Source organism: Danio aesculapii, chromosome 25 (assembly GCF_903798145.1).
Source record: "Danio aesculapii chromosome 25, fDanAes4.1, whole genome shotgun sequence".
NCBI lineage: Eukaryota > Metazoa > Chordata > Actinopteri > Cypriniformes > Danionidae > Danio > Danio aesculapii.
Window position 1 is genome coordinate 2,169,388 of NC_079459.1, and position 26,352 is coordinate 2,195,739.

Below are 26,352 nucleotides of genomic sequence, written 5' to 3' on the forward strand. Positions count from 1 at the left end.
TATTTTTCGAAAGTGGCCTGAAATACATCTTATGAGCCACCCGTCGGCAACATGGTGGCTCAGTGGTTAGCACTGTCACCTCACAGCAAGAACATTGCTGGTTCGAGCCCTGGTGTTTCCGTGTGGAGTTTGCATGTTCTCGCCGTGTTGGTGTGACTTTCCTCTGGTCTAACCGCCAGTTCGAACACATGCACTACATGTGAATTGAATAAAGTAAATTGGGCGTAGTGTATTCGTGTGTGTGAGAGAATGAGTGTGTATGGGTGTTTCCCAGTACTGGGTTGCATCTGGAAGGGCATCCACTGTGTAAAACATATGCTGGATAGGTTGGCGGTTCATTACGCTGTGTTGTGAACCCTGGTAAATAAGGGACTAAGCCAAAGGAAAATGAATGAATGAGCCACCCATCCTATTTCATTGTAAGGAAAATATCATCATGTTTCACATTAGAAAGCAAATAAAACTGTTTGGAACAACACGAATACATGATGACATTTCAATTTTTGGATGAATAAGCTAGTTATTTTTCGTTTGACAACACATCTCCTTATAGCGTCAATCATCTGTGAACTTTCATGCTTCGCTGGCTCTACAAAACGATGTTAACTGACTTGTTAAAAGTTGAAAAAAAAAACCTACGCAGAGAGAGGGAGCTTCTCAAAGTTATTCTTTCAGCTCAAAAAAGGTTAAACTGAGGTAATGGAAGCATTCAAAGTTGCGAGCTGGTGCTTCAGATGGCGCGAAATCAAAGTTGCTATTGATTCGCGTCCCATCCGCGCTGCGCGGGAAAAGCGACAGAAAAGCCGCGAAAATCAGAGAGAAGAAGCTGACATGATTTAGTGACGGCTCTCGCTAGTCCCCGTGAGAAGCGGCGGAGAGACAGATCAAACCGGCTTGAAGAGCAGTCGTGGAGCGGAGAGGGTGACAGCAGAGCCGCTATTGATTTCTGCCGGTGTAAAAGCACTCAGGGGAAACATTTCCCGCCGCCATCCAGCTCAAACACCTCTAAGCGTTATGACAGATGCGTCTGACGTCACGCTAACATGAATTTTTCAACGGTCGCCGTCTGATATCTTAAAACCACTACAAATGTCGAATTAAATACAGCACATTAACACATTTGTGGGCTTACAGCGTGGTTTATTAATCATTCCAATCAAATTCAAATGCTTTTTTACGTTTATTTTTATGTTTCAAAAAGTGAAGCAAGATGTCACCCTTTCTGCTTCATTGAATAGTCACAAAAATAAACCCCTCGAGTATATTTGGGATTTATGAGGGAAGGGTTATTCTTCAAAGCCATTCTGTGTAAATAATCATAACTGCAACAAGAGGCAATTCAATCATAACTCAATGTTAAAAAGCTCTCATAACATTGTTTCTCAATATGTGGCTCTTTTTGGAAACCTGGAAGCTAGATCAAAATGGTAAAACAGGAAATACGTTGGCATTGTTTTTGTTTACATCCCTCAAAATGGTCTACATAGGGTCACACTTTGGATGTTGTTCCCATATAGAGATTATATTTAATTACCACAGCAGATAAATTCAGGTACACTACAGTATGTATAAATCAGTTTTTTTGTTCAGGTGAGGTCTTTTAAAATGTCATCAAATAATTTCTGCTCTACACTTGCCTGACGCTATTGTTTTATATATTTGCTATATAAACTATTGTTATATACAGGGTTTATACAGGTTTTAAGTCAAACTTAAGATCATTTTAAGACCATAATGAATGAAATTTCAGACTTACACAAGGCTAAACGCTTAAGATTTTTTTCATAGCCAAGTTAAAAACAAATAATAAAACTATAACTAAATCTTATTATTACCATATTAATGAAGTAAATAGAGTTAATTAATAAATGTGTCTTAATACTTTTATTGCAATATATTGTTAGTGATTGTAGTACGGTTGGCCAAATTGGGTATAGCTTTACATGGAAAATTAAGACCCCTTTAAAATGATTTAACAAACACACAATTTAAGTTGATTTTAGACTTTTTTAAGGCCTAAAATTAGGTTTTAGAAATGTAAGACATTTTAAGACTTTTTTTAGACCCTGTATAACAATTTAGTGGTTATCGTCTGTAAATAACATTTATTTTTGCTCAATAAATAAACAAAGCAGTTTCTCAATTGTATTAGTAATTAATATCTGGAAAATCACCCTGTCCCTCATTATTATTATTAGTTTATCATCCATATACATTATCAGCGATTCAGATACAGTTCACTTTAGGCTAATAATCAGTGTTAAAAGCACACAATATGTGCCTTCACAACTATAAAGCAGGCAGATGGATTACCTCATGATTGACTAACAATTAAATCCCTCTGAGATCTTGTTGTTGGACATGAACAAACCAATTAATCACCAACACAATATATGCAGACTAGAACAAAAGTACTTAACCTATATAAATGCATGGATTTTTGTCCTTGACTAGCCTACACGTTGGGGACTGTGCATGATATTTAGTATTCACTGGGGTAAAACTCAGAATAAGCCCGTATATTGTAGGTTTAAATGCAATGGAGTGGCTATTTTAGTTTTGATAAATTAAATATGAAGTAAACTCTTCATTATAAGTCTAGAAACCTATAAACAAATGGTTTAACTGATGAGCTCAGCTTTAAGTCCTGATGGTGCTAAAGTGTTAATCAATGAGCTCTTCATTAGACACTGAGGTAAGTCAATACATCAATAGAGCTCTCTTCATCACAGTAGTTGATCAGCTCTTTTCCTTTCACCTCTACACTTTTGTAAATTTACATCCAGATCAAATGACGGTTAATGAACCTTAATATTAGGTACCAAGCTAATAACATTAAGGAATTGGTTTGTACAACGCAAAATCAACCCATAACAAGTCTCTCTTTTAAGATCTACTGTATATTCTGGTGTCCATAGGAAATCACCAGCAAGCAGTTGTCGCAGATTCAATGTATTATTTTGATTTCTGATGGATCTGTGGCGCCCTCTAGCGCCAATCTACACACTCTACAAATATTTTCAAAATATAGTAGTCATTTATTAAATATATTTACGTTTAAGGGAAAGGTTTATTTAAATACACACTTATTAAAGACAGAGCTCACTCAAAAATGAACATTTCCTCATGATTTCACTCACTCAAGTGGTTCTAAATGTTTATGAATTTCTTTCTTCTGTTGAACACAAAGCAAGATATGGATTGACATTGTCTAAAGCAGTGTTTCCCAACCCTGTTCCTGGAGGCACACCAACAGTACATATTTTGGATGTCTCCCTTTTCTGACCCATTAACTTCAGGTGTTGGAGTCTCTTCTGATGTTATGATGAGTTGATTTAGGTGTGTTTGATTAGGGAGAGGTTGAAAATGTGGACTGTTGGTGTGCCTTCAGGAACAGGGTTGGGAAACACTGGTCTAAAGAATGACACTGACATCCGTAAAAGAAATAAATAAATAAATAAAAAATGTGGAAGTCAATTGTTTGTGTTAAACAAAAGAAAAAAAAAACTCAAAATAAGTTTGGAACAAGAGGAGAATGTATAAAAGATGGCATTTTCATTTCTGGGTGAACTATCCCTTTAAATGCATGAATTTTAAGTAGTTTAAATAAATAAAAAAAGCAGAGAAACTAAAATGTGGGTAAAAGCTCCTAAAGCAGCTGTGACTTTAATTTTGTACAGGATCATTTCACATATTTGTACAGTTTTAATTACAAAAGTATTTACACAAATCAAACTATTATTGATCCATTGTAGATTTGAGGCACAAATGAATGAAGTGTGTCCATAAAGCAATCCAATTCCTTCTGGTTTTCACGAAACGGCCTGAAGCTCAACCAAAACGTGTATTATTATTATCTGAACCAACCCAGTGGACGTCATTAACACATTTGAAAGTTTAAGAAATACTGTTGAAAGGTGCATCTGTGCAACCGAAACATTTATACAGCAACCTGCGGGCGTCACAACCACCAGCTTCAGTAAAGTAAATCAGCAGGAAAGTCTTTGGGAAACTTGAACAATAAACAGACATGAACACAAACAGTCTGTGACTTCATGCATAGAAAAGGACGTCCACATGACAGGTAAAAATAAAAAAGAAAGTCCAATAAAATTATGACAGAGTAGAAGATTCACAGTGTAACACATCAGAGACGATTCTGAAGACGTACTCTTCTTTTTTTGAGGTTGACGAATAGGCTTTACAGCCAATAAGTTGTCAATTTAATAAAGTTTGGGTTTACGGTTAATTAACAGAAGGCAAAAATCGCAATAAAGCTCGCTCTGAATTGTCCATATCAAATTATCCCACGAAAATCCATCATCAATGCCATGTGGCCAGTAAAAACACAAGCATTTATAGGTACTAGTACATAATAAAGGTATTTAAAACCATTCAAATGCAACGGCGTCAACAAAATGCTACAAAACACACCGTTATTGTGTGCGTCTTGTTTGCAAAACCCAAACGAATGCACTTTAGTCAGGGTAGACTCTCGATTTAATCTGAAAACAAGCTTAATACAGCATCTACCCTAATTAAAGGATATATGCTTATATCAGAATCTCCTGCACAAAACGGAAATCACAGTGTCATACTAAAACCTAACCGGACCTAAAACAAAGCCTGGGGCACCCCCATTTATTACACTCACACATAAACACCAAAAGCAAATTCAGAATGCGAGATGAATTCAATATAAAGCACGTCTGTTTCGAAAGACAACACTATGGCAAGAGAAACAAGACCGTGTGACTAAACCAATGCATAAAAGAATTCATTTGTCATCACAAAAATGTGATAACACACCTTAGAGCAGTGTTTCTCAACCACGTTCCTGGAGGACAACCAGCACTGCATGTTTTGGATGTCTGCTTTGTCTGTCACCACCCATCACAGGTCTTTCAGTCTCTGCTAATGAGCTGATGATGTGAATCAGGTGTGTTGGATTAAGGAGACATGGTTATTGTGTAGTGTTGGTGGTTCCACAGGAACGTGGTTGAGAAACACTGCACACATTCCTGGAGGTGCACCAGCACTGCATGTTTTGGATGCCTCCTTTGTCGGTCACAACCATTACAGGTCTTTTGGTCTCTGCTATCGAGCTTATGATCTGAATCAGGTGTGTTTGGTTAAAGAGACATGGAAAATGAGCAGGCATGGTGGTTCCACAGGAACGTGGTTGAGAAACACTGCTCTAGAACAGTGTTTCTCAACCACATTCCTGGAGGAGCACCGGCACTGCACGTTCTGGATGTCTGATTTGTCTGTCACACCCATTACAGGTCTTTCAGTCTTGGCTAATGAGCTGATGATGTGAATCAGGTGTGTTTGGTTAAGGAGACATGGAAAATGTGCAGGGCTGGTGGTTCCGCAGGAATAGAGAGATGAGAAACTGTTGAGAAACACTGCAATTGAGTAGTGTTTCTTAACCACATTTCTGGAAAAGCACCAGCACTGCACGTTTTGGATGTCTCCTTTGTCTGTCACAACCATCACTGGTCTTTCAGTCTCTGCTATCGAGCTGATGATGTGAATCTGGCGTGTTTGGTTAAGAAGACCTGGAAAATGTGCAGGGCTGGTGGTTCCACAGGAATGTGGTTGAGGAGCACCAGCACTGCACGTTTTGGATGTCTCCTTTGTCACACTCATTACAGGTCTTTCAGTCTCTGCTAACGAGCTGATGATCTGAATCTGGTGTGTTTAGTTAAGACATGGAAAGCATGCAGTGCTGGTGGTCCTCCAGGAACATGGTTGAGAAACTCTGCTCTAGAATCTACGCCACTTTCCAGTCTTCTGCAGCTCTAAAGTGCCAAGATGGCATTGTAAGCATACAAGACTCAACGCAAGCCGATTCAAACACTGCTAAACCACAGCCGGTTGAAGAAAAAACTCTAAATTTAAAGCCCCAGCATGCTGTTTGTTGTTTAAGCTCCAGACTCAGAGTCCAACTGTTAGTATGCAACGCCATTTTGTTAAAACTCGTTTATAAAGATGTTTAAGAAACGCAGCATTCAAAAAATAAACAAAATAAAAGCCCCTCCCATTTTTGTGTATGAGCTGCTATCCATGCTCTTATTTACGTACAAGATTTTTGTCTAGGGCAGATGCATGAACCAATAATGCATGTGCCTCGTTTAACTTGACGCTAGCTGAAATTGAACTGTAATTCACTGGTGTGCCAATGCCACCATATATTAGTTGTAATGTTGGATGGGTACATATATAGTTGCATCATAGTTGATCAACCCAAAATTCAGCATCACAGTTGATTCATGCATGTGTTTGCTGGGCTCAGAATGGGGAAGGCTCCTGTCTCAGAATGCGTCTCTCAGCGGCGGCTGCCAGTCGTCTGCGCCGCAGGGTCACTGAATCAGAGTCTTCGTCCTCAATGGAGGGCATAGAGTCATCATTATCAGCGCCAGGAACAGAATATACGTCTCCATCTTCAGGTTTTTTGTGCAGATATCGTCTAATAAAGAGAGAAAAGTGTTATACAATGAAATAATGTCCAGTCTAGAATATAAAGTCATGCTGCAGTGGAAACAGAATGAATATTGTGTCGGACTCCATCATGAGCTTGGAGGACTGCATCCATACATCTCTGCAATGACTCAAATCACTGATTAATAAAGTCATCTGGAATGGCAAAGAAAGCCTTCTTGCAGGACTCCCAGAGTTTATCAGGATTCTTTGGATTCATCTTCAACGCCTCCTCCATCTTCCCCCAGACATGCTCAATAATGTTCATATCTGATGACTGGGCTGGCCAATCCTGGAGCACCTTGACCTTCTTTGCTTTCAGGAGCTTTGATGTGGAGGCTGAAGTATGAGGAGCGCTATCCTGCTGAAGAATTTGCCCTCTCCTGTGGTTTGTAATGTAATGAGCAGCAGAAATGTCTTGATACCTCAAGACTGTTTATGTTGCCATCCACTCTGTAGATCTCTCGCACGCCCCCACACTGAATGTAATCCCAAACCATGACTTTTCCTTCACCAAACTTGACTGATTTCTGTGAGAATCTTGGGTCCATGTGGGTTCCAGTAGGTCTTCTGCAGTATATGTGATAATTGGGATGCAGATCAACAGATGATTCATGGGAAAAATCCACCTTTGGCCACTTTTCCAAATGATCAACTAGAAGTCAAGTTATTATTTGTTGCTCTCACAACTGGGATCCACGACAAGACTTTTGTCAGGTAGTGTATAATATGAAAATGAAGCAGCATAATAAGCTGTTTACAGCGTGTAAAAACCAATGGAAGTGAATGAGTCCAGAAGTCTTGATCCAAAAAGTCCCCCCCAACTTATAAGTGAAGTATGAGGTCAATACTTGACTAATTAACCCCTTTCCCCCCAATCTCATTTAAATCAAGAAACCAGAGGTCATCTGCTTGCAACAGAGCATTTTTCTGCATAACAATAGAGTAATACAGTTGAAATTCAAGTTGGGTTGTGTGGGGAAAAGAATTTATTTTCATTACTTTATTGCCTTTATATTTTATTAGAAAAATGGTTAGACTAACAACAGATTACCAGATTAATATATGATACCATATATTGACCAAGCATACTACTACTTTCTTACTGCTTGATGCTTGTAGAAGTTGTGGAATATATTAAATATATAAGGTCACTTAACTGTTCAGTTCTGGTGTGCAGAGAAGGGTTGCAAAAAGAGGAAGTATGTTTGGGTACAAGAGCCAAAAGACTGCCGAATGACTGATAAGTGACGTTACAACAAAACTCCCCCTGTTAATATCAGTTGTGTATGTATACTTGAGTCAGGGAAATGTAAGTTAGTTGCGTACCTCCTGAATGTAATTCTTGTATTGCATTGAGGTAACGTAACCCAGTGCTCGAAATATGAATTTGTATCTAATTACTAATATTTTTTTAATTGAAAGAAACTCTCTCCTGACCTTTTTTATTGAACATGCATGGAATTGGCTAGATATATATAACAATATTGGTCACCTTACTGGATGTGATGCAGTAAAATCAGGTAAAAACTGGCAATAATTACCCATTAAAATGTACACTAGTTCTATAAAATAGGTGTCATTAAGCATATTTTCTCATTATTTACACTGCTCAAAATCTCATCTAAAATTCTGCATAACTTAATTAATACAGTTAATTACTTAATTACTTAAATTAATTAATACAGTTATGCAGAATTTCTGGAAAGATGTCGATATTCAGGTTGGGTTATAAATAATATTGTCACCTTACTGGATGTGATGCTGTAAAATCAGGTAAAAATTGGCAATACTTACTCACTAAAATGAACATCATTTCTACAAAATGGGTGTCTATGATTATGTAAACATTTATTATTTAGCTTTATTAGCATTGTTTCTCTCAAATGCATTTGTTTTGTATGGATAGTCAAACCCCATGTGCTGTGCTGAAAATCTCTTACCTACTTTGTTGTTCCTACTAAAAATGACCTGGTAAATTGTTTGTAAATCTTTTATCGTGCTATTTTAAAAATCACCAAATATTGCATTAAAATGCTGTCAATATGTTTTTTCAGTTCACATCGGATAACCGGCTGTTAATAAGACTTCTTAATCCAATCTTATGCACCTCGGGCACATAACATTACGAAGCATTTTCAATTGGATGCTAAATACAGGAGTAAATGTATTTAAACACACAAAAAGGCCACACAACGTGGCTCTGTATAATTAAAAGCACTTGTGCATGTTTTCTTGCAGGCTGGTGAAGGTAAAAATCAAACCAAATGAAAAATACAACACCTGTATTCGAAAGCTGGAGATGGTGGAAAGGTGGTTTCATGCAGTATCGTCAGCATCTCGTCGACTCACCTGCGAGCTCTTAGGAGCAGCTCTTCTTTCCTCTGCATTAGCATCCTCTGTCTCTCATCTGCGGATTTGGAAAAGCGGCTCCCTCGCACCTCAAAGTCCTCAGCCTCTGGAGCCGCGACCTCTGAACCGCTGCTGGCTCCGGCTGCGTCTTCAGAAGCCGCGTTCATCTGTATGGGTGTGCGATCTGTGGACTTTTAAATGAGTATAGTTAGAATATGCATCTTCATTTGACATTTTTACCTGCGACTGATGTCAACAACACACATTTGAAACCAGCAAAACAATCAAGAACGCATGATCATAGGCTGTCATGGCTTTGCAATTAAAAAAAGAGAATATAATGAAAGTCAATGGGGGCAAAAACAGCCCCCAACATATCCAAAGGGGAGTCAACTTGAACAATACACAAGGGTTAAATATGGGAGAATTTCAGGAAAAACAGCTATGAGATAAAGGACGAAGGTTTGAGCATTATTTCTGACCTGTGTGGGAAACGGCACCTGAATCCGTCCCTCCAGGATGTTATCGGTGGTGACCTCCACAGAGCGCGTGAGCTGAAGGTCCTGCAGGACCAGATGATACGGCACCTGCGGGAACATCTCCTGGATCTGATGGGCCTGAAACACATAAGCAGCATCTTCAGCTTTATGATCTGATCACCTAAGATGAGGCTATCAGGTCTGTCAGAGAGACTCACCATGGCGTTAAGCTGGGAGTTGTTGGCCTGAGCGATGCCTAGGATGTTGGTGGTGTGCATGACCTCCACTGAGAAACTGGGCAGCCAGCTGGCAATACGAGAACCTGCGCGAACAGAGTCAGACGTCAGAGCAGGCTTCCATTAAAAGAAGACTGTGTGTGTATCTGTTAAAGCAGAATGTATGATACTGCACAAAAACTGACAGTGGGATAGTGTGTATTCCTGTGATGTAAAAAGATGATCTGAGTAACTTGCATACAGTCAAAATACACTGTACGAGTCAAAATGATCTGTTAATTCTATCCCAAAAAATCATTGGAATATCAAGTAAAGATGATGTTTCAGGAAGATATTTCATACGTTTCCTTCTGTGAATATATCAAAACTCAATTTTTGATTAGTAAGAGGAATTGCTAAGAACTCAATTTGGACAAGTTTAAAGGCAATTATCTAAGGATGTAGATTGACCCTCGGATTGTAGATTGTCAAAGCTTTTTCTCAGCCAAATATTGTCCTATCATAACAAACCATTCATCAATGAGAAGCTTATTTATTTTTCAGCTTTGAGATGATGCATCGTAATTTCCAAAAATGGACATTTATGATGGGTTTTGCGCTCCAGGGTGACATTTATATGACCGTAGTGCCCCAAGGCTTTGTTTTAGGTCCAATGAAATTTTTGTGCAAAAGTGCATCTGATTAATAATAAAATAAAAACAACAATAATAATGACGACAATAATAATAATAATAATAATAATAATAATAATAATAACAACAACAACAACAACAACAACAACAACGACGATAATAATAATGATAATTTTTCATTCGTTGTCCCTGGACAGATGTTAAAATTGTCACCCTAAAAACAATACAACAATTATACAATCAATCAAGCATAGTTAAGCACTAAAATAGACATAGTTAACCCTTCAACTACCCCACCAAGAAAAAAAAAAAATGTTTAGATTGCATTTCTTAACTCTTAATGTCGCTAGCTAACACACATTTTTTTCAACACATCCCATAATTCACATCCCATATGTCGGTTTATGGTAAAAGTACATAAAAAAATATGAAGTTAAGAGCAATTTATTAAAAAAAATTAAAAATAAAACATTAAATAAAACATTTTTAAATACTAAATCCCGCCCCTTTTTTTTAAGTATGCCATAAAATATTTCAGATGCTCATTTAACATGCTTTCTTTTTACAATAAAACCAAAATCAAGTGTTTGTTTAAATGTTTTTGTGTGAACCAACAATGCTGTGCGTGCAAGCCATTATTTAAAACAGTCATTCTTTAAAACAATAAAAACATGGTCAACCATTTGGTAGAGCGGGCAGGCAAAGGGTTAAGTAGATCTTAATATAAGATAAGAGTAGTTAAAGTAGTTAAAAAAAATTAAACAACAAATCATTAAAATGGCAGGCACAAGTGGTAACAATAGGTAGGTACAAGCTACGTGGTTGTTGTTGTTATTATTATTATCATCGTCGTTGTTGTTTGTGAATTACTTTTGATTTAACATTAACACTTAATTGCTCCATATTGCAATACAATCACATAATAGCAATGTTTAAGCTATTAATGCTGCCCTTATTTCTGTTTTTGGTATAAAATTGCAGAAGGATGGTTTGACTAGAAATGTACAGTTTTTCACAATCATACTGATAACATTTCAGTCATTCGGCAGAACTACAGCTCGAACCGCTGTGGTTAAAACCCATCCTTACATAAGCTTGGGCCGGTATAAGATTCTGACAGTATGATAACCTTGGATAAAATGTCACGGTTTCACGATATTGTGATTCTTTTAAAATGTCTGGGTAAAAAAACTAAAGCTTTCCCCCCTTTGAACACAATATATTTTATTTTGAGAAGCATTTTTAATATGTTTGAGCTGTAAACATGTCAGGCTGAATAATTCAAATGAATCATTTACTTCTGCCGTCTTCATTAGTATAGAAAATACAGATTTCTTTACCATTTAAAACGCCATTCTTGGATATATTTTCTGCTGGAGATACTGCTGTCCTAAAAACCTTACATATAGCAGAAAATATTGGTGCTTTTAAAACCTTGACTTCCCCAAACCATGGTATACCTTGAAAACGGTCATCGTCCCATGCCTACTGTGATGATTATGATGATGATTTTTTATTTAACGTCATGTCAGCAACAAAGACTGATTGAAAGATTGAAAATCAAAACATAGTTTAGATGAGATTTATGCCTCACCATCGAAGTGGAAGAAGTGGTTGTGCTGGTTGATGTGTGCCCGGGCGTCTGCTGCTCCAGCAGCAGCCATATTGTCCTCCAGCGGCTCCCTCTGACCTTCCTCCCGCTCCCGCCCACCTTCATGGATGTTCAGTGACATTCGGCAGGTGGGACAGGAAGTGTCCTGCTCCAGCCACGAGCGCAGACAGGAACTGCACACCAACAGCAGACGCTCAGACTAACTGGTAACACTTCATAATAACTAACTAGTTTCTGAAATACTCAGAGCAGCCCGTCTGGCACCAACAACCGTGCCACGTTCAACCAAGTCACTTAAATCCCCTTTCTTTCCCATTCTGATGCTCGGTTTGAACTGCAGCAGATCGCCTTGACCATGTCTACATGCCTAAATGCATTGAGTTGCTGCCATGTGATTGGCTGGTTAGAAATTTCTGTTAACGAGCAGTTGGACAGTGTACCTAATAAAGTGGCCGGTGAGTGTAAGTCAAGAATACAGCATTTGTGGATGTATATATAAAGATCTATTAATGTAGAGTTAATGCTTAACAAAAAAAATGAATTAACCACATACTAATGCTTAATAAATGATTTGTAGTGTGTAGTTATGAAGTGTTACATACTAACTGTGCATTAAGAGTGTGTGTGTATGTGCATATGGCTAATGCTCACTTGTGGAAAAGGTGTCCACAGGGGAGTTTGCGTGCTGTGGTCATGGAGTCCCAGCAGATGGCGCAGTCATCATTATTAGTGGCTAGCTCCTCAGGCGTCGCCACAGCAAACCTGAACACAAGGAGAGACGCTCCAGTCAACAATGCAGATCTGCTTTACATCAGAGCTGTGCGCGTTACTGATTCATCACACACACACACAAACACACACGCACCATTTTCTGGATGATTTTTTTACACTGTGTTTCTTCATGCTTTTCATTAAATACACAGTAATAAAAGTCATCCATTTTTATTAAATAGCATCACAATAAATTGGCATGTTTTTATATTTTGTTAAAATGTTTGCTAACAAACATTTCTAGCATGCATGCCTAAAATACTGTTGATATAGGCATTTTGTTGGTTTATAAAATGCTTAAAATGTTGCTAACATTAATTAGCATGTTTTTATATTTTGCTTAAATGTTTGCTAACTAAATCAAAACTAAATCTTGATTGTAAAACTGGTCTATAACACGGTTAAATTGTTGCTAACATGAATTAGCATGTTTTTCATTTTGCTAAAATGTATTTCTTGCATTAAAAATACTGTGTATATAGGTATTTTGTTGGTTTATAACACAGTTAAAATGTTGCTAACATGAGCATGTTTTTATATTTTGCTAAAAATTTTGCTAACATGTATTTCCAGCATGCATACATACATAAAAATACTGTTTAAAGGCATTTTGATCGAACTAAATATTGATTGTAAAGTTGGTTTGTAACATGGTTAAAATGTTGCAAACATGAATTAGCATGTAGCATGTTTTTTTTTTTACTTTGATAAAATGTTTGTCAACATGTAGGGTATTTCTAGCATGTTTATCATGATGCTAAAATGAAATAACATGAACATTTGTAACTTTTCTAACATGAATTAACATGAATTTTACCGTATTGATAGCATGTTTCTTACATGATGAACATGTTTTACACAGCTAACATGTTTTTAACACCTTCCATTTTAATAATTGTTGACGTCTTTGCTAATTTTTGGATATTTCTAGCATGTTTATCATGATGGTTAAATGAAATATGAACATTTGTAACTCTTCTAACAAGAATAAACATATTACCTTATTGATAGCATGTTTCTGGTATGATAACATGTTTTACACAGCCAACATGTTTAACACCTTCCTTTCTATTTTTTGACATCTTTGCTAACATGTAGGATATTTCTAGGATGTTTATCATGATGCTAAAATAAAATATGAACATTTGTAACTTTTCTAACAAAAATAAACATCTTACCTTATTGATAGCATGTTTCTAGTATGATAACATGTTTTACACAGCCAACATGTTTTTAACATCTTCCTTTTTTTCTAGTTTTTTGACATCTTTGCTAACATGTAGGATATTTCTGGGATGTTTATCACGATGCTAAAATGAAATGACATGAACATTTGTAACTTTTCTAACAAGAATTAGCATCTTACCTTATTGATAGCATGTTTCTGGTAAGATAAATATGTTTACACAGCTAACATGTTTTTAACACCTTCTTTTTAATATTTTTTGACATCTTTGCTAACATGTTGGGTATTTCTAGCATGTTTATCATGATGCTAAAATGAAATAACATGAGCATATGTAACTTTTCTAACATGAATAAACATTTTACCATGTTCATAGCATATTTCTTACATTTTAGATGGCTAACATGTTACATGGATATTTATATTATGTTTATTATGATGCTAACATTGATACCATGTTTCCAACATATTTTAATACATTGCTCACATATGTAACATTTCTAACATGTGTTAATCTTGTGTAGCATGTTGCTAACATAATTTAACAATTTGGCTAACATGTTGTACACCTTGTAGCATTATTATATTGCTAGCTACTGTTCCTAGCATGTTGAATAAACAAGTAGCAAACATGTTTTATATTTCGCTACCATGTTTTGAACATGGTTAACATTTATTATCATGGTTTTAGTATTTTAACACCTTTTAGAATATAGGTAACACGAGTTGTTACATTTCTAACATGCTACTTGCATTGCTAGCATTTTGCTAACATATATTAGTTTGTTTACACTTTTTAACATATATACTAGCACGTCTAGTAGTTAACACAGGGCTAACATTTCGTAACATTAACCCTTGTGCATATTTAAAGATTTTTTTGTGATCATTTTAGCTGCTAATGCTAACAGCATAATGTTTTGGCTAAAAAACATTCAGGCTTTTTGTGGTTGGTCCCAAACTCTGAAAAGGTCTCCCGTTATGCGAGATCTGCTCTTTCTCTTTACATTTTTACATCTAGACCTAAACACTATTTTTATTCTTTACCATGCATTCGTTAGTCTTAAAGCAAACATTCACCTGGACTCCATGTTGTCGATAACACGCAGGTAGTTTTTATGTCTGCGGATTCGTCTCTGCACCTCATGGAAGAGATGCCGCAGCTGCATGAAGATCACCAGACTGGCCATGGACAACCAGATGTTTCCAAAGAGCTGCGTTGAGAAAACCCAGACAACAAGATCAGAAGGATATCAGAACTACTCATAGACAAAGAGAGAAGTCACGTCTGCTACTGGTGTTTATTTGAGACATCAGACAAGCTGGAAAACCACATGACAAATCAAAGACACAAGTTTAAAGAGCTTCTTGTTGGTCAGTGAACATCATGTAAGACACTCTCAGGACTTTATTAAGAAGTCCACTTTGTTCAAACACTTTGGATTCACAAAATGAAGTTTGTTTCAAAAGTATGAAGCCAAAGATGTGCCAGAAAGCATATGAATAGCTTAAAGAAAATAAGGCTGCAAAATACTAGGAAAATGTGCAATATTTTTGTTGATGATAATATTTGTTATTAAATAGAAATGTTATCTGTATTAACAAATGTTTTATTATTATTTATTTATGTAATGATAGACCTAGGTTCACCTTTGAGCCGCCCCAGCCAATAGCAGAAGAGCATTTACAGAGAAGGTGGGAAAAAAATAGTGTAGCCCTATCTTATTGGTCAAGCAGACTGTGCATGAAACACACAATTGCTTAGCAAATAAAATAAATGTAATTTATTGCACCTCTCATATACTGTTATCGCAATTTTTTTAAGATATTGTGCAACCCTAAAGCATATATATTAGAAACATATTTAAGTGAAGAAGGAAAAGCGTATCAGGTCCTGCATCTGTCGTTCCTCACCAGCATATGTATATGATGCATCAGGTCCAGGGAGAGGATTGCCAACTCCATGATGAAATCGGTGTAGTAAATGTACGAGCTCTTGTTCTCCCAGGTTCCCTCGTGGTTCAGATCCCACAGGTGAATTGAATACCTGGAAATAACAGACGAAACCCTTCAGATTCATGATGCAATGGTACATATTAGTACCAAACCATTTCAGTACAAGACTTTGGGTTCGGTAAAGAAGAGCTGGAGATTCACATGCACAATCATTTACACTTATTTGACATCACAGCCCATCATTATCACTATAAAACGTAGTCAAACAGACATGCATGTAAAATTGACACTGCTGGACTTTAGTGCTCAGTCTGTGCCAGCACATTTTTGCATATAAACGTTTTTATAAATATTAAGAATATGCTTTAATTTTACACTTTCTTTTAGCAACTTGTATATTAAAATTTTTCTTGTTTATTTTAAATACAGTTAATACAAAATAGTCTGCTTGCTGAAAACCTGAATGAAACTAGTATATTCTTCAACTAATATGACTGATATGCAGAGCAGAAATTTTGCATCAAATGTTTAATCATTAGCTTTTTCAAATGCCTGAAATATCGGTCTATAACTAATTTGAATATATTTGTTATATATGTTTTTATATTAATAAAAAAATAATAATTATCATGTTTTATTCTATTTTTTCCCATTTTTATTTGAACATATATTTATCACAAAATACTGGACTCATTTAAAAATGATTATTTAATGTATTTCCTAAAAATGAACAATCCTTGTACAGCATTTATTAATCATAGTTCAACATTTACTAATGCATTATTAACACCAAAAGTAGTGCTTGTTACCTTGGACCTTGTTAACTGTGCAAAGTTTAGCTGTTAACATTAGTTAATGCAACTTTACTTTCATTAACTAATGTTAAGAAAGATGAATAAATACTGTAATAAATGTACTGTTCATTATTAGTTCATGTTAGTGAGTACATGAACTAATACATCCTTATTGTAAAGTTATTTTAATGCTCACAAATGTAAAATAAACGTTTTTGGTGTGTAAACTGTCCTGAAATTGAACTGAACTGTGAATTAGAGCCTGAGATCAGAGTTTTGTGTACTCTTCATCCCTAATCTAATGCCAGACACTGAGCAAAAGTGTTGGTGTTTTTATTAGAGCACATACCGTATGATGACGTGTCCTGTGCGCACCGTCACCAGCAAACACTGCAAAAGAGGAGACACGGTTTGACCCAAGATGACCAATGAAGAGGGAAAAATTATCATTAGAAAGGATTCTGAAGCATTCTCACCTCGGCCGCCATGAAAGCGACGGTGTGCATGCCGTGAATATGACCGACGAGAGCGCAGAGCACGGCTAAACCACCACAACACGACAATACAGACACCAGCAGAGCCAGGACTCGCACATGACTGCTCATCGGCGTTGTCGGAGAAAACGAGAGCTGGCGAAGGAAGTGATATCATATAATAAATACTCCAAACATACTAAAAGTCATGCGTTTCTTATTAGTTACTTAACAAAAATGAAGCAAAGCAAAGCAAAGCAAAAAAAAAAATCAATAAAAAAGGAGAGAAAAATTAAGCAAGAAAGAAAAGGCGTATTAAATAAAAAACAAGAATAGCATGAAGGAAATGAGAAAGTAAGGAAATAAAAGAGAAGGAAAAGATGCATATAGCAAGAAGTGAAATCAGTAAGAAAGTAAACAATGCAAGGAGAAAAAGAGAGATTTAGAAGGAACGAGGGAAGGAAGAAAAGCTAGGAAATGTCAAGGGAGCGAACAAAAAGAAGCAAATATAGTGGTGCAAAAAGAGCTGCAAGAGAAGAAGAAAACAAGAAATAAGAAAATGAATAAGGCAGGTAGGGACAAAAGTGACTCTTAAAGGGCACATAGTTCATCTCTTTTTTATAATTTAATATTAATATTATGGTTCTTCTGAGTGTGCCAGTTTAGGTTCAGTTTAAAACACAATTCAGATTTGTTTATTATAATGTGTGAAAAAGTGTCATGTTGGGGGCGTGTCCACAGCTCGCTGATTTATGGGTGAGTTGCTTCACATGTAGATTAGTTTCGGCTTCCCGCCAACGTAACAAGGGGGCGGGGCCATGAGCTCACCCGCTCTGCGTTTGCAACAGAGTCTGACAGGCAGACTGCGAGAAGGAGCTGGTGTGAGAGGATCAGCAATCAGTCGTACATGTACGACTCGGACACAGACCAAGCAGAGAGTACAAAATCATTTGTGTCTTTGTACAGTTTTACAGCCAACTGTGTGCTAGTTTCAAGTGCCGAGCTTGTACACAGAAACTAATAACCACGCACACTGAATTAACTTTGACTGAGGCACCGGATGCGCCGCTCGAAGCCGCGACACGGCACACCAGACACTCTCTGTGGCGCGGCAGATACATGAAGTGTCCCGAATCGTCGCGCCACGCATTTTTGAATTCTAAACATAGGTTTCTGCAGCGGTCCGCAGCGCCCAGCCGTCGACTTTTGTACCCTGATAGAAACCTATGTTTAGAGTTATAAAACGCATGCTAGTTAAGATCACAGGGAGCTTCTGGGATGGCGAGAAATGCAAACGGCTGAAGTATAGAGAATATATATGAGAATATTGATCTTGTGTTGAGCCCAATGAGCCTTGCATCTATAAATAGAGCTAGGGTGTTCCTTTAGTGATATCGCTTCGACTCACGCTGAAAATGGCGGACGTGAATCAACAAACTGAGGATATGATGATGCGCCTGTTAATCAATATTGGTGGGTGGGGGGACCGCTCTCCTACGTAAAGTTGCGGTTGGTTTGAAAACCGCTCCAATTGGTCCACCGTTTTCATGTTGTTAAATTGAAAAAAAAAAAGCACTGGGTGTGCTTATATCACCCCAATATGACGGTCTATACACCATACATGCACATATGTCTGTCCAAACAGCTTGATAAGTAGATTTTTTACCATAGGTGCCCTTTAAAGGAAAAATTAAGGAAGAAATAAAAGGTAGGAATAAGGAAGCAACTTATTAGAAAAGAAAAATATAGCAAAAGTATTTTCTCCAAATACATTTCTCTGTCTGATATTTGCTCCAGTTTATCAGGAAGTCACCATTTTGCTCTCTTGGACTCATTGGATGGAAATCGCCATTGTTTTATGCAATATTCCAGTTTAAAATACTAAAGTTTAATTGGCATCTTTGGAAGAACATGCCACAATAGTTGTTTTTCCTAATATTGATGTCAGTGGTTACAAGTATCCAGCATATTTCAAAATATCTTCTTTTGTGTTCAAGATAAAGAACCACTTGGAAGCACTTAGCAGAGAGTAAATAGAGAATACATTTATATTTGTGGGTGACCTGTCGCTTTAATTTGTCGATTATGTCTAACTCGGAACTTTAGCATTGGTGTGTGTTGATGTGGTGCAGTCGCTGCGCTCACATATTCGAACCGGTCTTTGCAGAGCTGCACCATCAGATGAAGGAAGATGAGCATGGAGAACCACAGACACCACAGCACCACCTCCTCCACCCGCTGCACGTTCAGCACTCCGAAGATGAAGATAAACTTGTAGAAGATGAAGTTCCAGAACTTATCCTTCAGGTGCTGCTCACACACACACAACAGCCAAAGAAAGCAGCTGAAATCTTTAAAGCATGTCAATGTTTATTAATGCTAACATTTGTAGGAACCTAAAGGAAAGATAACGCTGTTTAAAACTCTGGGCTTAGAAAGAGGTTCATGGTTTTGTTTGTTTTACAAATTGTGCAATTTTCTTATCATTTAATGTAACGTTTCTATGTGAATATATTGCAAAATGTCATTTATAGCTGTAATGTAAAGCTGAATATTCAAAATCATTACTCCAGGCTTCAATTTGTCACATGATCCTTCAGAAATCACGTGTCATAATATATATTGTTTAATTGTTTATATATTTATTATTAATGTAACATTATTCAGCATGTGGCAAACATTTCCAGAGTAAAACTTGTATGGAAACTAATACATTTTATTAGGTTTTCAGAGAATATGATATAATATAATATAATATAATATAATATAATAAAATAATGTAAAACAATATGATATAAAATAATATAATATATTATAATATAAAATAATATAAAATAATATAATATAAAATAATATGATATAAATATATTATAATATAATATAAAATATTATAATTGAAATAATATATTATAATGTAATATAATATAATATAAAATAATATAATCTAATAGTATAATATAATATATAAAATAAAACAATATAATATAAAATAATGTAATACAAAATAATATAATATATAATATAAAACAATATAATATAATATAAAATCATGTAATATAAAATTATATAATATTTAATATAAAACAATATAATATAATATAAAATAATGTAATATAAAATAATATAATATATGAAATAATATGATATAAATAAAATAATATAATGTAATAATATAATATATAACATAAAACAATATAATATAAAATAATGTAATATAAAATAATATTATATAAAATAATATAATGTAATAATATAATATAATATAAAACATTATAATATAATATAAAATAATGTTATATAAAATAATATAATAAATATAATAAATTATAATATAATATAAAAATATGTGTGTGTGTGTGTGTGCGTGTGTGCGTGCGTGTGTGGACAAAATATTACAGCATGAAGCTATAACCCCTTTTCTCATCTTACTGTGAATTTTAATAGTAAAAAAAAGACATTATTTTCCCAGAAAACATTTCATGCGTATATTTATATTATTCAGGTTAATATCCATGTTGTTTGGTCTGAAATGAAGTTCAATATATTTGGACAAGTTTAGAGCAATCATGAGTTCCATTCATTCCAGTAACTGTTATACACGTATAAATGTCATCTGCTGCATGGACAGATCTGTTGCACAGCTTCTTGGCTGTGGCTCATGTGCAGTTAGAGAATTTCTCAATTATCAGTGCAGTAAAAACATGGTAACATATTAAAAATTAGTCAAAAGTGTTTTTTTCTTCTAAATAACAATTCTTTCAGACAAACCTGAAATGCATAAGACAGCATTCAGATTTTGAATGCATTATGATTGTCCTCATATAGGCAAGCAGATGTAATGCCCGCACTATAATGGCCTAAAACAGCAGCATGCTTCACAATAATCAGTTAGGCTTCTAAATAATTCTTACCTGTTTCTCACTGACTCTCAGTGGCCCGAACACAATGCACTGGATCACTTTTCCTATCAACATCAGGATGCAGCAGGCGGTGTTCACCATCACCTGCAGAATAAAACAAACTAATGTTTATTTAAGAAAACCACCACCATTATTAAAACAATTATTACTGATGATGGGGCAGGCTCTGGGGCAGGATTCACAACAATTAAAAAGTAATTCATTCTGAACAGGCATTTTCTTCTGTTTTCAAACTCTTTAAATCTCTGTGGGAATTTTCTTCTATTGTTTTCTAATATTTTTCTTGAAAACGAGAAGTGATTCAATTAAAATGTAGCTGTAATTAATAAGTTATAGCTATACTTACATTTTTTTAAAAGAAAAATTCAAAGATGTTCTTAAGACAGGGACCTGGGATCTTCCAAATGAAATTCAAGGCTTTTTAAGACCTTTTTAATATCATTTCAAATGAAATTCAATGCTAAATTCGTACCCATTCCGACAAAAGCATGAAAGGTGCACATAAAAAGGTGAAAATGTTAAATTTGTATAAATTTTGAACTCTAGAAAATAATGTACAAGTGGGCTACTTGAATTAAATAAAACATTTTATTTTAATTATCAGTTATATTTAATACATATGCAACAGCGTGGTCGTCCACCCAGTAGCGAATATGAAGGTCCAAATGCTTACTTTTCGTCATCCTATTGAGACTCTCGTCAAACATGACCACAAACCCGTTGGGCTTATTGACCTGGTCAGTCAGTTCTTTAGTTATAAAAGGAGCCAATCCGAATTTAGTGATAGATGCAGTTTTTGTTGCTTCCACACGAGAATAGCTGCAATGACGTGGAGCACGAGGAGCAGTCCATGTTACGCTGCATGAATTTTTAATTAGCCTACACTAGTAATGGTTACTTTTGTTATGTTATAAACTTAATACTAGTAAAGGCAAAACTAAATGAATAAAATAAGACCTTTGTAACGAAATCCAAGACTTTGTATACAAAATTCAAGGCTATTAAGGCCTTAATTTGAGATTATCAAATTTAAGACTTTTTCAATGCTTTTAAGACCCTGTGGGTACTCTGTAAGAACAAATCTGAGATCTTATGATTTTTTTTTCAATAATTGCACTGTCGCAAAAAAGTTACAATTTCTTTACCTTTATTTTTAGGAGTTTCTTAAGTTATTTCTTAATATGGTTGGGCTACAAATATAATGCGAGTACAGCTATGACATATTACAGTTCATTTGAATGCTACCGTTTTATTGTCCTGTTTTAAAATAGTAGCCACATCCCGGTGGAGTTTTTACATGTAAAATGCATGAGACGTGCTCGATTAATCACATTAACTATCATAAGAGATGGTAAGTTGCAGGTAACTACTTTAAATAAACTTTATCGTATTTAATATTGATTTGAAACATATTTATTTGAGAAAAGAAACTAAAGCTTGACAAACATTGTATTTCCATCTGGAACACAAACATCCAATAAATCAAATGTGAAAGTTTAAGTCAAATATTGTAGCAATTTGTATATTATATATTAGGTAATACAATTACCTAAAAATGAAAAGTCATCCCTTATAAGGCTGCATGATATATAAATAAATTATAGTCATTGTGATAATAGTATATGCTACATCGAAGAAGGGTGCAATAAATTAAATTAATTTGATGTGCCAAGCATTTGTGTGCTCATTCATAGGTTGTTTATCCAAATCTGACCAATCAGAAGTGGCATTTCCTATCTTCATCTCTGCCTCTCCTGTAGGTGCTATTAGCTGAACTCAGAGCTGAAAATAAAGACAAATGCCTGGAAACAAAAGAGAGGAAAATGACAACAGCCAATAACAATCAGAACTTCTGCTGATGTTTTCAGTCATTCATGGTGTTTTAAAGTCTAAATGTTTGCACCTTTAGATTAGATTACCTTTAGAACAGTTAATTAGCTCATAATTAGCTATTACAAATTTATTTAGGTTTGATCATTACATAAATTATTTTTTTAATTGCAGAAAAAATAGTGTTTTAAAAGTTAGTTATATTATAAGAAACATCATTAATCGCAACACTCAACATCAACACTCAAATTTTCTCAGAATTGTGCCGCCCTTAATTTACTTTTCCAGCTTATAAGTTATTTAATCACTGTTTTAATTACTGGCCTTAACTAATATGTACTTACACTGAAATTAATCATTTGTTACAATATACTTATTGTGTAACTACACATTTTTGAATAGTATTTATGATTGATTAAATACATGCACGTAATTACAACCATAATAAATATATGTAAATACTTCTTTAAGTACACATAACCCAAACCTGTACCTAACCCGATCCGTATGGCACCTCAAGCACACCAGAAGTGCTCTGCAATGCATTATGAACACAGTAAAAGTACATTTTATTTATTTTTTGGTGTAAATACATAGTAGTTAAGGCCACTTAACATAAAGTGCGACCTAACTTGATAATTGCTTCTAATTACTCTAAACCAGGGATACCCAAACTCAGAACCAGGGGTGCCCAAACAAAAGATTCTAGTAAGCTTAATAAGAGATTGGTCGGCTGGTTTAGGTGTGTCTAATTTAAGTTGGATCTAAAAATTGAGGTAAAGTTGGTTTTAGATTGGCACAGTGTTCATTTCAACAGTCCCTTTATTGTTTACAATGCTAATTTGAATGTTCAGTCTGAAATCACATGCTAGTATGACTTCAAAACAACATTAGCATTATTTAAATGACCAACAATGTTGTACTTTGATAATCATTGGCTGCTAGTATGATTTCCCTGTTTGTAATTTGCACATAATACTTTTCTGAAATTATATTATTAAGGAGCATGTTTGAAGAATGTGCAAATATAAAACCAACTTTACTTCACTGATCTAAAATATGCAGGACACTGGCCTCCAAGAGCGTGTTTGGGCACTCTTACACTAAACACTGCTCCTTACCCACCCAAACAAACAGGCTGTCAGTGATGAGGTGCAGCAGGACGCCGGTGGCCACATTTCCCAGATTCTCCAGCTTCAGCTCCTCATCCTGGGACTCTTCATTGAGGGCAGAGCTGAACTCGGAGTCTCTGACGGTGCTGTAGGCACTCAGAACGGTCCCGGCCAGCAGGAGGGCGGACAGGGCCGTGTATGTCTGCAAACTAGGCCAGGGGAAACGCTCCAGAAACAGCAGAGGCATCCTGACCACAGATCAGCTCAGATCCTCACAGTTCCACGCGTACAGCAGCCTTCTGAACTCTGCTCCAGGAGAAACTTGATGATGTCCTTTTATTGATGACAGTCCGAGTCCTTCACAATTCAAACTCCTCTTAAATACACACAGATATCAGGATTTTAGGCGTGTTTACATTCGCACGGCGGCTTGCTGTGATGTGTCAACAACTTAAAGGACACGTAACGTTAGATTTAACGCGGAAGACTGGCTAAACACAGGCTAAAAACACAATGTCATTACATACTACGTTTAAACGACATTAAACGAAACTGTCGAGCCGTTAGTGAATATGTACATTGCAAAAAAACAAAACGGTCGCTTATATTTAAAACGTTAGCATTAATGCTAACCTGCTTTAGCCGCGGACTGCTTTAAACGCGACAAACTCGTCGGACTTAGTTTAACCGCGTCCCATGACGCTCGACGGTGATTATGAGATCTGCTGGTGTTTAATAAACCTACGAAAGGTCATGTTTATATCTGTTTCTCTGGCTGTTTCTGGCACTTTCTGACTGTCACTCATACCTGTTTCCGCTGCCTCCGCTTGACGTCATTTTCTGGTCTTCGGGCGATTATGTGTCGATGGGCGGGGCTTCAGATGTAAACAAATAGCAGGTATTTAAATTACATTACGCGATAAATAATTAAAGTTATTGTGACTGAAACAGCACAATGGTCTTTTAACTACGTTAACCTCGTGTTAAAACTTTGTTTACCTCACATAAATAATGAACAACATATAATTCGCCAGAATGTAGAATTGTTTTAAAGGTTTTAAACTTCAAAACGAACATTTATATCAGTATATGGTATGTATACATGTCTGAGTTTATTATTATTATTTTAGTTTGTGGTACCAAAATAGCACAACAGCAATTGTTTGTTTACCTCACATAAGCATTCTTTATACGGCTAAAATAAAATAGATGAAATGTTTTAACATCTTAATAATACTTAATTATTGTAGTTTTACTTAGTTACTAAAATTGTACATTTAAAAAAAAATATTTTAAACGTAAAAACAATTATACCAGTTAATTATGTGCAATTTTTGAATTCCAGTGCATTTCTGTGAGTTATTATTATTATTGCAGTAAATTTCCGCTAAATTAACACAATGCTAATTGTTTGTTTACTTCATAAAAAGTCCTATTTTTATTATGCTTTCTGTTAATGTGCTTTATAGCACTAAAATAAAATGCATAGCATCTTTTTAATACTAATTATTCTAATCATTTTAGAAATCATGAAACAAACAACTTTCCCATAGACTTGAATTGTAAAAGACTGTCATTGACTTAACATTGGATCAACATTTGTAAGCTCATAACTAGCCAGCAGCCATTCACTGATAACCTTTTAACTTAGCCACACCCTATCAACAACTCACAACACCCTAGCATCTGTCCCGTAGACTGTGACTAGCTGTTCTAAAACATGCTAATTATTCTAACATGCTACTGACATGCTAATCTTGCTAGAAATATGCTAACAGCATGCTAGTCATGCTAGCACATGCTAATTCATGCTAACACCATGCAAAGACCCTTTAAGGCATTTCATTCAGCTGCCATCTTTGAAACGCCTCCCTGGCAGTATACTCTGGCATTCTGTATGAATGAAAAAATATTAAATTCTCCAAAACTGCTTGACAAACCTACGACTTCATTACATATTATGAATTACCAATAAGATTGAACAACAACTGTCTCATAAGTTTCGTTTCTAAATGTTCGAATCACACAAAATCTGCTCAGAGCCCGTCCCTGAAGAAACATCAGTCTATAGTGATCACTGATTGGCTCCTGTACTAGTGGGCGGGGCTTAATTCACCAGTTTTCCCCATTTAAAACTATACAAGTGATACGTCTTGTGTGTTCTAGTCTTTGCAACATGCTAATTCATGCTAAAGTCATGATAGCAGGATGCTAAAATCATGCTAGAAACATGCTAATTCATGATAGAATCATGCTAACAACATGCTAATTCATGCTGTGATTACTTTATGGCGCTAAAATAAAATGCATGACATATTTTTAATACTAATTATCATTTTCTTTACCTCTGAAACAAACAAAAATTACTTAAACTAATGAATTATGAGCAGTTGATCAATTTCAGCACATTCATATCAAAAATAGCTATTATTACAATTACTACTACTATTAAAAACTAAAAAGCATGGCATTTGTTTATTTACATCACATAAACTGTGGAAAACATATTAATGAGA

At 35.6% G+C, this 26,352-nt stretch overlaps 1 protein-coding gene across 1 annotated transcript; it reads right to left on the reverse strand.

The window, feature by feature from the left end:
• Positions 1 to 3,634: 3,634 nt before the first annotated feature.
• amfra (autocrine motility factor receptor a) lies at positions 3,635 to 24,673 on the reverse strand. The gene is made up of 13 exons (XM_056451514.1): positions 23,850 to 24,673; positions 20,886 to 20,978; positions 19,120 to 19,284; positions 16,978 to 17,130; positions 16,851 to 16,891; positions 15,666 to 15,798; positions 14,832 to 14,965; positions 12,446 to 12,556; positions 11,777 to 11,967; positions 9,533 to 9,636; positions 9,318 to 9,452; positions 8,836 to 9,026; positions 3,635 to 6,472 (listed from the first exon to the last, which is right to left on the reverse strand). The coding sequence occupies exons 1-13, from the start codon at positions 24,081 to 24,083 to the stop codon at positions 6,295 to 6,297; spliced, it is 1,863 nt and encodes a 620-aa protein (XP_056307489.1). The 5' UTR covers positions 24,084 to 24,673; the 3' UTR covers positions 3,635 to 6,294.
• Positions 24,674 to 26,352: the final 1,679 nt, after the last annotated feature.

Excerpts from the sequence above, each read along its gene's own strand:
- amfra (XM_056451514.1), bottom strand. The coding sequence starts at position 24,083 with ATGCCTCTGCTGTTTCTGGAGCGTTTCCCCTGGCCTAGTTTGCAGACA. Across the intron at positions 20,979-23,849 it reads CTGACAGCCTGTTTGTTTGG|GTGATGGTGAACACCGCCTG; the intron begins GTGGGTAAGGAG and ends TTTATTCTGCAG. Across the intron at positions 19,285-20,885 it reads TGAGAGTCAGTGAGAAACAG|CACCTGAAGGATAAGTTCTG; the intron begins GTAAGAATTATT and ends GTGTGTGAGCAG.